The 13,248-nt window shown below is 37.8% G+C and overlaps 2 protein-coding genes and 1 long non-coding RNA gene across 6 annotated transcripts in view; 1 reads left to right on the top strand and 2 right to left on the bottom strand.

Annotated features, from left to right (window-relative positions):
• Window positions 1-3,119, bottom strand: part of FMO1 (flavin containing dimethylaniline monoxygenase 1) — a 31,149-nt gene extending 28,030 nt beyond the window's left edge. Inside the window, exons 1-2 of one of the 3 annotated variants that reach the window (XM_077156947.1) lie at window positions 2,958-3,119; window positions 1,417-1,622 (exon numbers count right to left, since the gene is read on the bottom strand). The gene's annotated coding sequence lies outside the window, so the exon portion shown is untranslated. Of the gene's footprint in view, window positions 1-606; window positions 826-1,416; window positions 1,623-2,957 lie in introns of those variants that run through there. The other 2 variants (XM_077156946.1, XM_077156948.1) reach the window with 2 other exon arrangements.
• LOC143680618 (uncharacterized) overlaps window positions 1-13,248 on the top strand; it is a 275,278-nt gene that overhangs the window by 197,393 nt on the left and 64,637 nt on the right. The gene's annotated exons all lie outside the window — the stretch shown is intronic.
• Window positions 8,222-13,248, bottom strand: part of FMO2 (flavin containing dimethylaniline monoxygenase 2) — a 32,031-nt gene continuing 27,004 nt past the window's right edge. Inside the window, exon 9 of the mRNA XM_077156962.1 lies at window positions 8,222-12,859. Coding sequence (XP_077013077.1) covers window positions 12,508-12,859 — 352 coding nt within the window. The 3' untranslated portion in view covers window positions 8,222-12,507. The remainder of the gene's footprint in view (window positions 12,860-13,248) is intronic.

Genomic DNA, 13,248 nt, shown 5'->3' with positions numbered 1-13,248 from the left:
ACACAGAGGAAATAATATTTGATCTGGATTTTGAAGGGTGAATATACTTGAACAGGTGGAAGAGGGGAAGAGGTACTCCAAAGACAGGTAGCAGGGAGAGTAAGTGCTGGAGATGGTCCACAGAGCATCTGTGATCACTTGACTCCACAGTGAGCTCGCTATTCTCTTGATGGTTAGAGGAACTACAGTGTGTACCCAACAATAGGAGACTGCATTATAGTGTTGATTAATTTGATCATATATGTTAGTGTCCTCCTTACACAAGAGTATATGTTCCCCCAAAGCAGGGTGTTTTTTTTGTCTCTGAATTTCTCACAGCTCCTAACATCAGACTTATCCTCTTTTTAAAAAAAATTTATGTATTAAAAAAATAAACAAACAAAATAAAACAACATCCATAATCAGTAAATTCACAATATCATCACTTATAGTTGCATATTCATCATTTCTTAGAACATTTGCATTGATTTAGAAAAAGAAATAAAAAGATAACAGAAAAAGAAATAAAAGGATAACAGAGAAAAAAGTTATGCATACCTTACCTCTCGCTGTCACATTTAATTACCTTAATTAGTTTATTCTGGAGATTGCTTTCACTTCTCTTACCTAGGGTTTTCTTGCTAGATGAATTTGTTGTCTATCTGTTCTTTGACCTTCAGTTTAGCTTTTTCCGGACCTCTAGCTTAGGTTTTGTTTAACAGAGGATAATTTTTCAGTTCTTGTTTCTTGCCCTGCTTGTATGGTGCCTTTTCCCTCCCCACCCTTAGGAGGGTCTGCGTAGATATTATAGACTCCAGCCGGGTTTTCTCAGACTAAACTGGCCTCCTATCAGGGGGAAAGAGTCACCTGCATTAGTTTTCCCTGAGGGTGAGACTCAGCAGGTTAAAAGACTTTTCTGTGAAGTCTCTGGGCTCTGTTTTTCTTATCCTGCCCAGTATATGGCACGTCTTCCTGTGGGTCGCACCAGCAAAAGATGTTATGGCACTTTTAACTTTGGAAGTCTCTCCCTGCTGGGGGCGTGGTGGAGACAGAGGAGAGGTTGTAGGCTGGTTTTAATGGCTTCAAATTGCCAAGCCCTGGTGTCTGAATTCCTTGAGAGAGGGATTCCACCTGAGTTGGGCTTCACCTCTCCCCTGGGGAAGGCGCACGTGGGAGACAGCCCTGAAAGCAGCCCGTTTCTGCCTATGCCTAGGGCAGTTGCAGCCCGAGAAGTCCTGCCACTGAATCCAGAGGCGGCCAAGTCTCCATAGAAGCACAGCCACTAAAACCTCTGTTTCCTCCCCCTTTCCTCTTTTTCCGTGAACCCAATGAGCAAACTCCGCTTGACCAGGTTTAGAGTCTCTTTCCTTTCCCTCTGGGAAGCCTCCTGTGGGGGAGGGGCACCAGGTGCTGGCCGCCTTGGCTTGGGGAACTCACTGTTTTGGGGAGGCTTGCAGCGGGTCCGGCTGTCAGACTGGGGTATGCTGTGTGTCCGGTCACTGACGTGGCTCCGGGAGCTGTTCTGTACTGTTTCTGGTTATTTAGTAGTTGTTCTGGAGGACGAACTAAAACGCGCGCATTGCTAAGCTGCCATCTTGACTCCCTCAGCCAGACTTATCCTCTTCATAACAGCATTATTCACACTGGCCAAAAGGTAGAAATAATCCAAATGCTCATCAACAGATGAAGGGATAAGCAAAATGTAATATATGAATATGATGAAGTATTACTCAGCCATAAAATCGAATGAATAAATGACACATGCTACAATATGGATGAACGTTGAAATTATTATGTTGAGTGAAATAAGCAGATGCAAAAGACTCCATTCATATGAAATATCTAGAGTAAGCAAATTAATAGAGACAGGAATAGATTAGAGTTTACCAGGTGATGGGAAGTTATTACCTTATAGGAATAGTGTTAGTTTGGGGTTGTGAAAAGCTCTTAGTAATGGATGGTGGTGATGAGAACACAATATTGTGAATATAATCAAAACCATTGAAGTGCATACTTAAATGGTTAAAATGCAAAATTTTGTGTTAGACACATTATACCATAGTTAAACAAATCTTAAAAATGATTAATTGAGAAAATACTTGCTGAGAGCTAATATCTTAGGTCAGAGAGTCCTTCTTCAAAACTCTCCTTTTCTCAAATGTATAAGAAATAGAAATTCTTTTTCCAGGCTACCAGTGTAATTCAGCCAGGATCAAAGCAGCCAGCCTACTCAGATTGGTAAATATCCCTAAATTCATGGGACATTAGGAGGGATATGAGTCAGAGACCGGATTTGAAATACAGTATTGGCAAATTATCAATGGTGTGACTTTAGGTAAATAATTTCTTGAAAGGAGACTAGATATGGAACTTCTCTCAGAGGTGTATTATAAGAATGAATCAGCTAATATAATGAAAGTATTTAGTATATTACTTGGGACATGCTAGGCCCAAGATAAATGGTTTCTCTGATTATTTTCACATATTCAGGAGATTTTTTTTTTAATCTGATATTTTTGTGAATATCTGCCTTGATAATTTTGGGTGTATTTACAGGGATAAAGTTACAGGATACTTGGAATCAGAATCATTAGGAAAACTAGGAATAGAAATATAAAAGTTGTCTTCTAGAAAATGAAAGGTAAGAGTAGGAAAATATAAGAATGATGATCAGAGAATGGGAAAGAGGAAAAGAGAAAGAAAGGGCATAAAGTCAGACTGAAATGTTTTTACTTTTCTTTCTTTTGTTTATTTTTAATTCAAATCTGCTTGGTTTATCACCCCCCAAAGAGGAATATCTTTTCCACCCCATTTGTACTAAACACAAAATTTGGTAGACAAGTCCCCAAACCACTGTCTCTAACGATGCTGGGTCTATTGAGAAGCACGTAAGAAAAATTCCTGATTTCCCTTTCACCTAAATCCAGTTTTCCCCCTTTGATCCAATCACTCGCTGGTCTGCTCAGCAGGATACTCACCAGTGTACACAGAAGACTTGATACCTTTGACTTCTGTCCCATTACAAATACTGAAGCATTTACTCTGCTCGTTGTACTTTAGGTAGGGAATGGCTTAATGGCTCCTGAGGGTGACAGAGGGAGGGGCATCTGCTGAGGTGGTTCCACCCTGTTGCACAAGAACAAAACAGGAAAAATCTGGTCCCCACCTTTCTCAATTCAAGGAATCAGAGATTATATCTGGTTATTTATTTTACATACTTGTAATTCTTCGTGCTGATGGATTTGCCACAGTTAGGGTACTGAAGCTAGCAGAAATAAAAATGGATCTGGATGAGCCAGTTCCCAGCACACTGCTTGAACTTGGTCTAAGAGATAAGGAACGCTACGTAGATTTGAAACCTAAAGTTAGATGATGTATTTTAACTTATTGATTAATTGCAGGGCTTATTCTCACTAAATTGTACTTTAGGCCATAGGATGAAGAAATATATCCAGGACCTTTATTGAAGTAGACCCAGAGTCTGAGAGCCAGATTGGTAGGCAATTAAAATCTTTGGGAATTATTTTGGACTTTCTGCATATGATAGTATGGTATTTCCTAGCCCCCGAGTGATTGTTTGGGACCATGCTACTGGTTCTGGTCAACAAACTGTAGTTCATTTTTGGACCGGCATTTAATGACCAGTGTGAGATCCCGCAGAACTTTCTCTTCCTTTAGCAACTTCAAGGTAACTGATCCATTAGCCTGGATATCTGCATGGCTATGAAGACAAAAACCTATTCCCAAAGGACATACAGCATGGAAGAAAAATACTCTTAGTTATTTTAAGCTATAGAGATTTGGGGATTGGTTGTTAAAGCATCATGCGTACCTTTTACTGGGTGGTGTGCTAGAGGGATTTATTTTTTTTGGCTTTCTCGTTGTGTTACTTTTATAATCTCATCTCCTTTCCTTTTCCCCCTGCTTTGAATCAGACTCAGAATCACTGAATCTTAGAGATGAAAGAAAGTATAGAATTCAAATTCACATAGTTTTAGTTCTGGTTATAAATTTGACTGACTTAGTGTAATTTTTTCTTTCTTTCTGCTAAAACTAATGAGAAACAATGAAAAAGCAACCCTCCCCCCCCCTCCCATATCAGTAGGCCCCCTTTCTACACACTTCTCTGCAGATGACTTTCTCCTTAGTGTTCTTTGAAAAACGCACATATTCCTAAGGGGTGTGGGGATATTTCCCACAGTCCTTAAACATTGAGGTTGTCTTTTTTCTTTTTGTGAGGCTGTATCTACAGATTGATAACTGAAAAGGGAGGTAGGGGTTGCACCATGCCTATTGGACACCACTTATTTTGCCTGAAACGGGTCTTCTATCTGCTAATATGGTCATTCAAGGACTCACTCTTCTACCGGTAAGGACAGAGGTAACTGGCAGCCACTTTCTTTATTTAAGGCATCTTCTTAAATGTCTTTATAGATTGAGCAGAATTTTGTGGGAATGCCTGCAACAGTGACTTATAGACTGTCATTTCACTTAGAGTTGACTCTTGGAGCCTGCCTAAGGAGTTTTGCAAACAGTGGGAAATGCTGACATGGTGACATGATTGAAATAGTGAGGCATACGGGGGTAAAGCAGAAAGGATACTGATAAGGAATTAAGGTTCCTTAACTTTTTTTACCTGTAGAGTAGGATAATCATCCTTGCTTTGTCTCACACACAAGGTTGTGGTGGGGATTAGGTGAGACAATATTTGTGAAAGTGCTTTATATGTGCTGCAGATGTGAGCTCCGTGAGAGCAGAGTTCTCATCATTTCTGTTCACTCCTATTTGCCCAGCATGTAGTATAGTGTTGGGACAGGGTAGGTGCTTGCTAAATATTTGTAGTATGAATATTGAAAGGAAAAAGCAATGATACTAACCTATGATATTTTAATCTTATATGGAGAAAGAATAAAATTCAGTGCCTCATATTCACCATACTCCAGGCTACTTCAGATTAGAATGATAGTTACCTAGTGTTTGATGTTCTTTTAGATTCTGGAACCTCTTTTTAATATTGAAGAATCCCCCAAATGATGAGTTTTGGGGATTTTGGAAACTCAAATATGGGAAATCTACTTTCACCTCATTCCGTTATATTTAATGCTTAGGTGGGTGACTCAGGCTTGGTCAATTTGATGCCCTTAGTTGGGATTTAAAAAGAAATTCCCCTGAGGGAATTAGGTTTTGATCAAGTGATGCAAAGATGAGGGGGCAGTAAGACTAGGTTCTTGGTAGCTTGTAGTAATGATAATCATGACCGGTGGAGGCAGTGGAGTACAGCGACAACCACGTCCACGGGTTGTGATGTGAACAAGTGGCGTGATGTCCAGGACAGATTGTTTCTGTTATCCATAGCCTTCTGGTTCCCATTTGTCTCCCAAGCCTGCTCTTCCAGCCTCCCATCCATTGGAGACTGGCCTTATCCCTACAAGAATCCCCACATTTGCCCAAGATAGTAGAATTGACTTCTGTTATTTGAATACAGAATCCTGTCTAATATAGCTCTACTATTCATCTTGTCAGTCCACCGCTCAATTTTAAGTGCATTATTCTTCTGCATACGTTGTTATTGGGGATCATAGGAATTTATTAGTTTAGTTTTTTTTTTTCAGTAGAAGCTGTGTAACTAGTTAAAAGTTTCATTATTTTTGAAGGACACAAATTTAAGAATACCTGGCAAATAATGGGCAATCAATAAATAACTGCTGAATACAGAGATGAATGAATAGAAAAATGACTGGTGAATTCAAACTAGATAAACTCAATTATCTAAACCTCAAAGATTGGCATCTGTTTTTCTTCTTCATTTTGGTATTCCGGGTATAGCACAGTGCCTGACATATTCAATGAATAAATGAACTGCAGCTCAAAATCCCCTCCTTAAAGGGGATATCCAGATTTGTACAAATGTTATAAGTCTTGTAGGAGTAAGAACTCCAAGTTGATATTTTGTGAAATATACAGACCCTTTAAGAGACTTTCTAACACTTAGGCAACCTGAGAACTCATTTGGAATATAATATGTGTAATGTAGATAATATATGCAACATGGCTATGCAACCTCCTTGTCCTTTGGCAATGCCCCCAGTTTCATGGCCTGTGAGAGTCTATAGCCCTCCTTTTAACTTCTGCTTATTTCCTTATGGTCACCTTATATCTGCATAGACCTCTGACTGTGCTGTCATTGTTTTATTCTGTGACAATCTAAGTACAGAGCTCAGCTCCTTTTCTATTCCACAAAAAAGTCCACCTCCACTAAGTGTTTTGTGAGCTTAATAACTTTATTGAATATCTAAAGGGTGCAGGGAGAGGTCACAATGCACTCTACACAGCATTCTGCTACCCACTGATTCTACTCCCCCCTTTCTGTTTTTATTTTCTTTTCTTCCTTCCTCTCTCAAATAACTTGAAAGCTTTTTCCTTTTCTCCAAAGAATCCCATTCTGCTCAAGCCCAGGTCTTGCAAAGTCTCTTTTTCTTCCTCTAGGCATTTGTGAAGTTATTTTCCTTAACAAATAGTAGTTTCCATTCTTATTCAGATACTTTGCTATCTGAAATAGTATAATGTTTATTAATGCAAGCATTAATATGATTTTATCATATTAGATATAAAACATAAAAATAATTTTCAAATCTTCTTTGACAACTTGTAGTTTATCAACTCTTTAGTGCTCCTGGGCATCAGTTCTATTTTTGATGTGTGGGAAGGGGATGATATCGGTTAACATGATATTCTATCTTGGTTACAAGAAAGACACAGAAACATGCAGAGATAATGTGTGATATTCTTAATGGGTTCATTATTTTATATACCATCAATTTCTATAGACTTCAGAGTCAGACAGTCATGGGAGTAAAATCCAGTGGGCCCACTTATAAGTCACATAATTTGAGAAAGTCATTTAACTTTTCTGAGCCTCAGTTTCCTAATGCATAAAATGAATGGTCAGGATTAAATATAATTCAATAAAATTGAATTATTTAAAGCATCCACCGCATGATAAATGATCCATAAATGTTTTTTTTTTTATCTTGTCCAGGTTATTTAGGTTGCTAAATCTTGAAATAGCTCAATATAAAAAGAAATTTGTGCTCTTATACAATTACTTTCTGCTAACCAGCAGCTCAAAGTTTAGAACTCTCTAATTATAAAACTCTTCTTCATTAAATTTAAGATCCTTTTTCCAGAATACATAGCATAGATAAGTAGGCATTTAGTTATAAAAACATGATGTCTTGGTACTCAATTTTCATCAAAGCAGCCAAGTCTTGTGGTGGTCTATTCAGGCCGGATAGTGGAAGGAGGGCCAGCTGGTATTCAAGAGCCCTGATTGGCCAAGGGGACTGGGCAGTACTTTGACTTCTCTGGGCCTCTGTTTCCTCATCTGAGAGAAGTCTCTTTGGTTCCTTCCATTCCTAAAATGACCCAATGACTGTTGCTGATCCTTTGGTCCCAAGTATAATTGCTTTAATCCTGAAGAGCACCAATTATACTAATCTGTTTATTTTTCAGAAGTTGGATTTGTTAGCCCCCAGGCAGAAAATTGCCATCTTTGCCATTAGTGCCAGTGAACATGAAATAAATTGCATTAGTTTAATGCTCATTAAAAAATTGACACGTTTCTGTCCTTAAGAGGCTTACAGTCTAGTAGAGGAATTACACTAGGTTCATAGAATTGTAGAATACTAGATTGGATGACCTTCAGATCTCATCTGAACCCTCTCTTTTGTTGTCAGATGAGAAAACTAAGCCCCAGAAAGGCATCGTCTTTAGAGACTGTAAAAGTAACTTCATGGGAAAAGGCAAAAGGGTGACCATTACTGCAAAGTCAAACCAAAGTGGTTTGGTAATACAGAGGTAGAGGAGATGTATTTTGGCTGGAAAGACTGAGAAAAGCTTGATGGAGAATAGGCCATGAAGGGAGATTGGGATTTCAATTAGTCAAGGTTGGGAGGCAATAATGGAGTAGACAATTATGGAATAGTTTTTGCCCATGTAAGACAAAAACATGGGTAGCAGTTGTTTAAAAGTAACAAGCCATGTACTTTGGCTGGATGACTGTTGTGGTTGGCATAAGAGTTGAAGGTAAGGCTGGGAAGGTAGGTTGGAGCCACAGGATGGAGAGTCTTGAATGACAACGGAGATGAAGCAATGGATTATTTACCATGTAAATTAACTAAAAACTATAATTCAATTAATTTAAAAATACAAAAATAATATGAACCTGTGGCAGCACCATGGCAAATGATATTATGAACCTGTGGCAGCACAGGGGACAAAACTGACCGTAGTTGCTGGGCTTGAGATATTTTGCCGTGCTTGTGCAAAGGCCACTTTTCCCCAGAGGGTGCCCTTATGATGACTAATATGGCAAAAAATCTTGGGACTCCTCTAATGTCCCATTTTGGCTTGAGGACTCCCCAATGGCTTTTCTGAATCTTCCCTGGTTCACACAACCCTCTAGGATGTTTTTACCCAACTTTTCTTACCTCTTACCTTTACTCAGGGTCAGACTTGCATTGCAGTCTCCTGACTTGTCTAGCATTTCCCTCTCTGTTTTTCCTCATCCTAGCATTTCCCCTAACAAAATCCTTGCATGTTTAATCCCATCTTGGTATCTGCTTTTAGAGTACCCAGATTAAGCAGAATCCCACTTCAGGAGTCTCTTTGTTAGCCTCATTAATCCATTGCCTTGGACATAGGACAGACTGGCCAAGAGTCTGAGGACTGCCTGTATAAATACATTTCTTCCTTCAGGGAAACAGCCAAAATCTCTGCCATAGGACTGTAGGTTGGCAACTGCATCTTCTAGGATGAAAGACTGGTTATAAGGCAAAATCATCCTTTGCCATCTTCATTATTATGTAGATTCTGGGTTTCCCTTGGAAAAGTTTTAAAAATCTTTATCATTTGAAATTACACATCAAGGTCCTCAAAAAAAATCTTTGTTTTTCCCTATAAAGAAGGAAACATGCCATATATTTGGCTTTTGACAGAGAAAATCAAGGAGCTATCATATGGAGAAGGATAGTTAAAATGAAAGGTTAGTTAAGGGGACAAGCCCAAGGAAAGATTTTTGTGGAGGGTGGTAACCAGGTAATCATCCTTTGCAGGAAAATAGAAAACATTGCAAGCTGCTCCAAGAAGCATCAAGGCTGAACCTATGGAGGAATTTGGCCTAGGGAAGTAGAAAATGTGATAGACTACTCTCTGAAAGCAACTTTTCTGGAAAGACCCCAAACCAGTGGTTCCTAAAGTTAACACGCACAAGAATCTCCCAGAGGAGCTTATCAAAACTTCAGATTCTAGCAGAACTTTTGATTCGGTAGGTCTAAATTATTATTAAATTTATATTGGGAAGTCTTTGCTTCTACATGTTCCCAAGATATTCTGATATAGGTGCTCTGTGGGTCATAATTTGCATAAGCCTAGAGCAGTTTGTTTGGAAATGCATGGAGACAGAAGGATAGAATAAATGTCTTCTTTAGACCTTGAGTCAACCTCATAAGCAGGGTTCTCTGGAAATGAACAATGTTTTTTTTTCATACCAGAATATTTGGGATAATTGTAAGAGATCATCCTCTTTCTATAAGCTTGCAAGGGTTTAAATTTAATCATTTGGGCCTAATGTAGTTATTCTTCTCCACTGATACAACATCCATCAAGGAATTATTTCTCAGTTTCCTCCACATTGGAAGTAGGATAATAACCATAACTACTTGATCGGATAGTAGTAAAAATGAAATGAGACATATTATGCAAAATGATTAGGACAATACCTGGCACACAATAAAGCGGTGGCTGACAAACTTTTTCTGTAAAGAGCAAGGAAATAAATTTGTTAGGCTTTGTGGACCTTCAGGCTTCTGTTGCAGCTACTCAACTCTGCCACTGCAACTCATAGACAGTATATAAATGAATGGGCATGGCTGTGTTCCAATGAAATTTTATTTGCAAAAATAGGTGGTGGCCCTATCCTATATTGAGAATCACTACCCTGAGCCAGTGTTCTCAATCTTGACACCTTAGGGTTCTTAGGGGAAATGTTCAACTAGTCCATGAAACATCTGAGGATCCAGGTTGAGGAACTCTACATGAAAAGTTAAGCACTGTTTGCCCTCACTTCGTGCCGCAGGGGTCAGAAACACAAGTGCAGATGCTGCAATCATGTGGCAATATTCTTATGTAAGATGCTTGTCCTGGTAATTCTGAATGAGTATGTGGTATTTTGATTTAGATTATCATCAAAATTAAAGTGTAAAGTGAAAACAAAATCATAGAATCTTGTCGTCCCTCCCCCAAGAATATGTCTGTGGAAGGAGTTAAATTTGAGAAACACTGTTGTAAATGATTCTCAGTTTTTCTTTTCTTTTTCCACTCTTTGAAAATTTAAGCATCCCTTACCATATAATTTAATTTTGTGTCTGAGAATTGCAAGATTATGTTCATTTCCTTTTGTGATCTCTAGTATGAATAGTTAATTTCTCTTCTAATAAAGAAGATGGCACTCAGAGATAATGATTCTGTTATTTAAAAAATTTTTTTTCCATGTCTCAAGCCCTTAAGAAATGGTATTAGTGTGAAATACACAGACTTAAAGTTTATTCATGTTTGCCTCCTGCCATTATAAAAAAAGGCATGTGTTGATGTCAAGAAACAAAACATAACAAAACAGGCAGTGGGATGGGTTTGGCTCTCAAGTAATAGTTTGTCAATCCCTGCTACAAAGACTTGAGAAAATGTATTATTACTAATATGATGGATTGAGAATAATCTTTAATGATTAGCAAAGTAATCAGATTTTAATCTATAACTAAGTATATACACTGTCTGAAATTTTTCTTTGAAGAAATCTGTCTATAGGAGCAATGAAATAACTATCTTGCATTCAAATGCTGTTGTCATTTCAATACACTTGAAAGAAAAAGTTTCCACTGACACAGGTTGACACCACATTGTTGTAGGGCCTTCAGGAGGAAATTTAGGACAAAATTCAGAACAATATTCACTAAGGCTTTGTAGGAATAAGAGGAGAAATTTGCCTAAATCTTCAATCTCTCTCTTACCTTTGCTCTTACTTTGAGATCTTTGGTCAATAATGAAGTGTATCTGGCCTCATGGCATAGTTTATACACCAAAGCACAATTAATGGAAAAAACAGATGATTATCTGTTATGTTGCTCAAGGTCTATTGACATTGAACTGATTGTGTCTTTTTTAGATGTCAGTTTGAAGAAAATGTTTGTCCCTTCCAACGAATTGTTATGCTTCTTTTTATCACATGACAAAGATTACACAATTGTTTAGCTTTTTGCTTTGGGTTCTCCTAAGGCTAGAAACAAGCCTCACTCATTGCGATGCTTTTCATCTACCTGGGAAATGTTCTTTTTTCCCCTGATTCTGATTATTTGAAAATTTCAATGATTACCTTAAATGTCATTGTATAGGTGTCTTTACATATATATATATAAATTCTTTCAAATGTTTTTTTAGATCTATGCAAAATATAAACTAAGAATTACAAATAAAATTTATCAGATAATATTTTTAAGAATGGAGTTATCTGTGTAAAGATCCCCCAAGTAACATATATATATGATTATAAATAAGCTAGTCTATTAATAGGTAGTTTTTTAAAAACGGTGGTTTTGTAAATATGTAAATTATGGGTAGAAGTTACTGAACTTCAGTTCTAGAGTCAAACAGTTCTGGGTTCCAGGACCAGCATCATCACATACCAGACTGTGTGGTCTTTGGCATGTTACCTAACTACTCTGAGTTTCAATTTCATCATCTGGAAAGTGGGTATAATAGTTGTATCTATCTCACAGAATTGTGAAGATAATATGTAAATAATACATATAATATGCACAAAGCACAATGTCTATGATAAGCACTACATATATATCAGGTAGCTATTATGGCATTTTAATTTTTATAGTAATGCTTCTGTTAAAATATAATAAATGTGGCTATTTGCTTAGCTTTCATTAAGAGTCCCTAAAAATCTGTCTCAGCATTGCCACTATCCTCTCATTTTTGTTCCAATGTTTTGAAGAGCCTCTCCTACTAAGAAAATGTAGTGTAATCTAAGAGAACTTTTTTTTTTAAACAAGTAGAGTCCAGACAAGAATACCATCAAGAACATTGTGAAGGAGTCTTAAGTATTTCCCACAATTTAAATTATAATTTAAACCCCAGGGTTTGCTTTCCATTCTGCCTAATTCAACTGTTTTCCCCATATACATTAGGGCTGGCAGCAATATTTACCTGGGTCAATGTTATTTTGTTGCCCTTTTTGGAGACCCTGGTGAATTAGAGGGAGGGGTGGGATAGCAAGAGATTTCATGACACAGATTTGGTTTTATACACAGAGCAAATTCTACCTTTCCACAATTACTCTTCTCACTCCGTTCTTCTTAATTCTAAAATTTAGCGTATATGTTTATTATTATTTCTTTTAGTCTTTTTCTCCTGTAGGGGGTACTGAATGACAAGATTATAAGGCTAAAATTTTATTCAGACAGACTAGAACCACTGAAGTTGGAAAACAAAGGCCACAGCTATAGCAAGAAGCCCAAGAATGTTCACCAGGAAGGAAACTGGGAAATTAGATGGAGGCTTCAGAGCACGGGTCTTTAAAGGCTTCAGTATCCTGTGTTTCTGGGTGAAGATGGCATCCCGAGCTCCTTCCCACCGCCCAGGCCCAACCAGGCGATACTGATAGGAGTTACAGGGTCCAAAGTAGAGTTTCACGGCCAGTTTAGGATCTTTTAACATGAAAGAGAAGAAGTTTGGCTTCACACCTATCTCTAAGGCAAGCTCATCCAAGTAGTCGATGTAATTGGTCTGCAAAATTTGGCTCAGGCTCTCTCCAAACCTTAATAAAGCAAAATGGGCAGATTCATAAAACATTCCGAGTTAGATAAATGTATTACGTATTCAACAGCTGCTGAAAGAATGGAAGAATGAATGAGTGAATGAATGAGTTTTTGTGTGACTCTATAGTGGGAAGTGTCAGTTTATTCCATCAAAAGGCCTATATCTCAGATGGAGAGTAGACCATAAAGCAGCCAAAAATTCATTGACCACCATTATTATCATTTGGCGTAGAAAATAATAATAATGGCTTATTATTACTAATTACTATTACTATTTACTAAGGCAGTTGCTTGGTAAAAGCAGCTGCCAGTCTCTAGGCAAGTATAAAATAGTCAGGATTTCTGCATAGATTCATATGGAAGCAGAGCTCTGTGCCTTGCCTAGAGA

This window comes from Tamandua tetradactyla, chromosome 4, assembly GCF_023851605.1.
Source record: "Tamandua tetradactyla isolate mTamTet1 chromosome 4, mTamTet1.pri, whole genome shotgun sequence".
NCBI classification, from domain to species: Eukaryota; Metazoa; Chordata; class Mammalia; order Pilosa; family Myrmecophagidae; genus Tamandua; species Tamandua tetradactyla.
The sequence above is the reverse complement of the archived record's forward strand: the minus strand, read 5'-3'. Positions and strand labels throughout refer to the sequence as shown.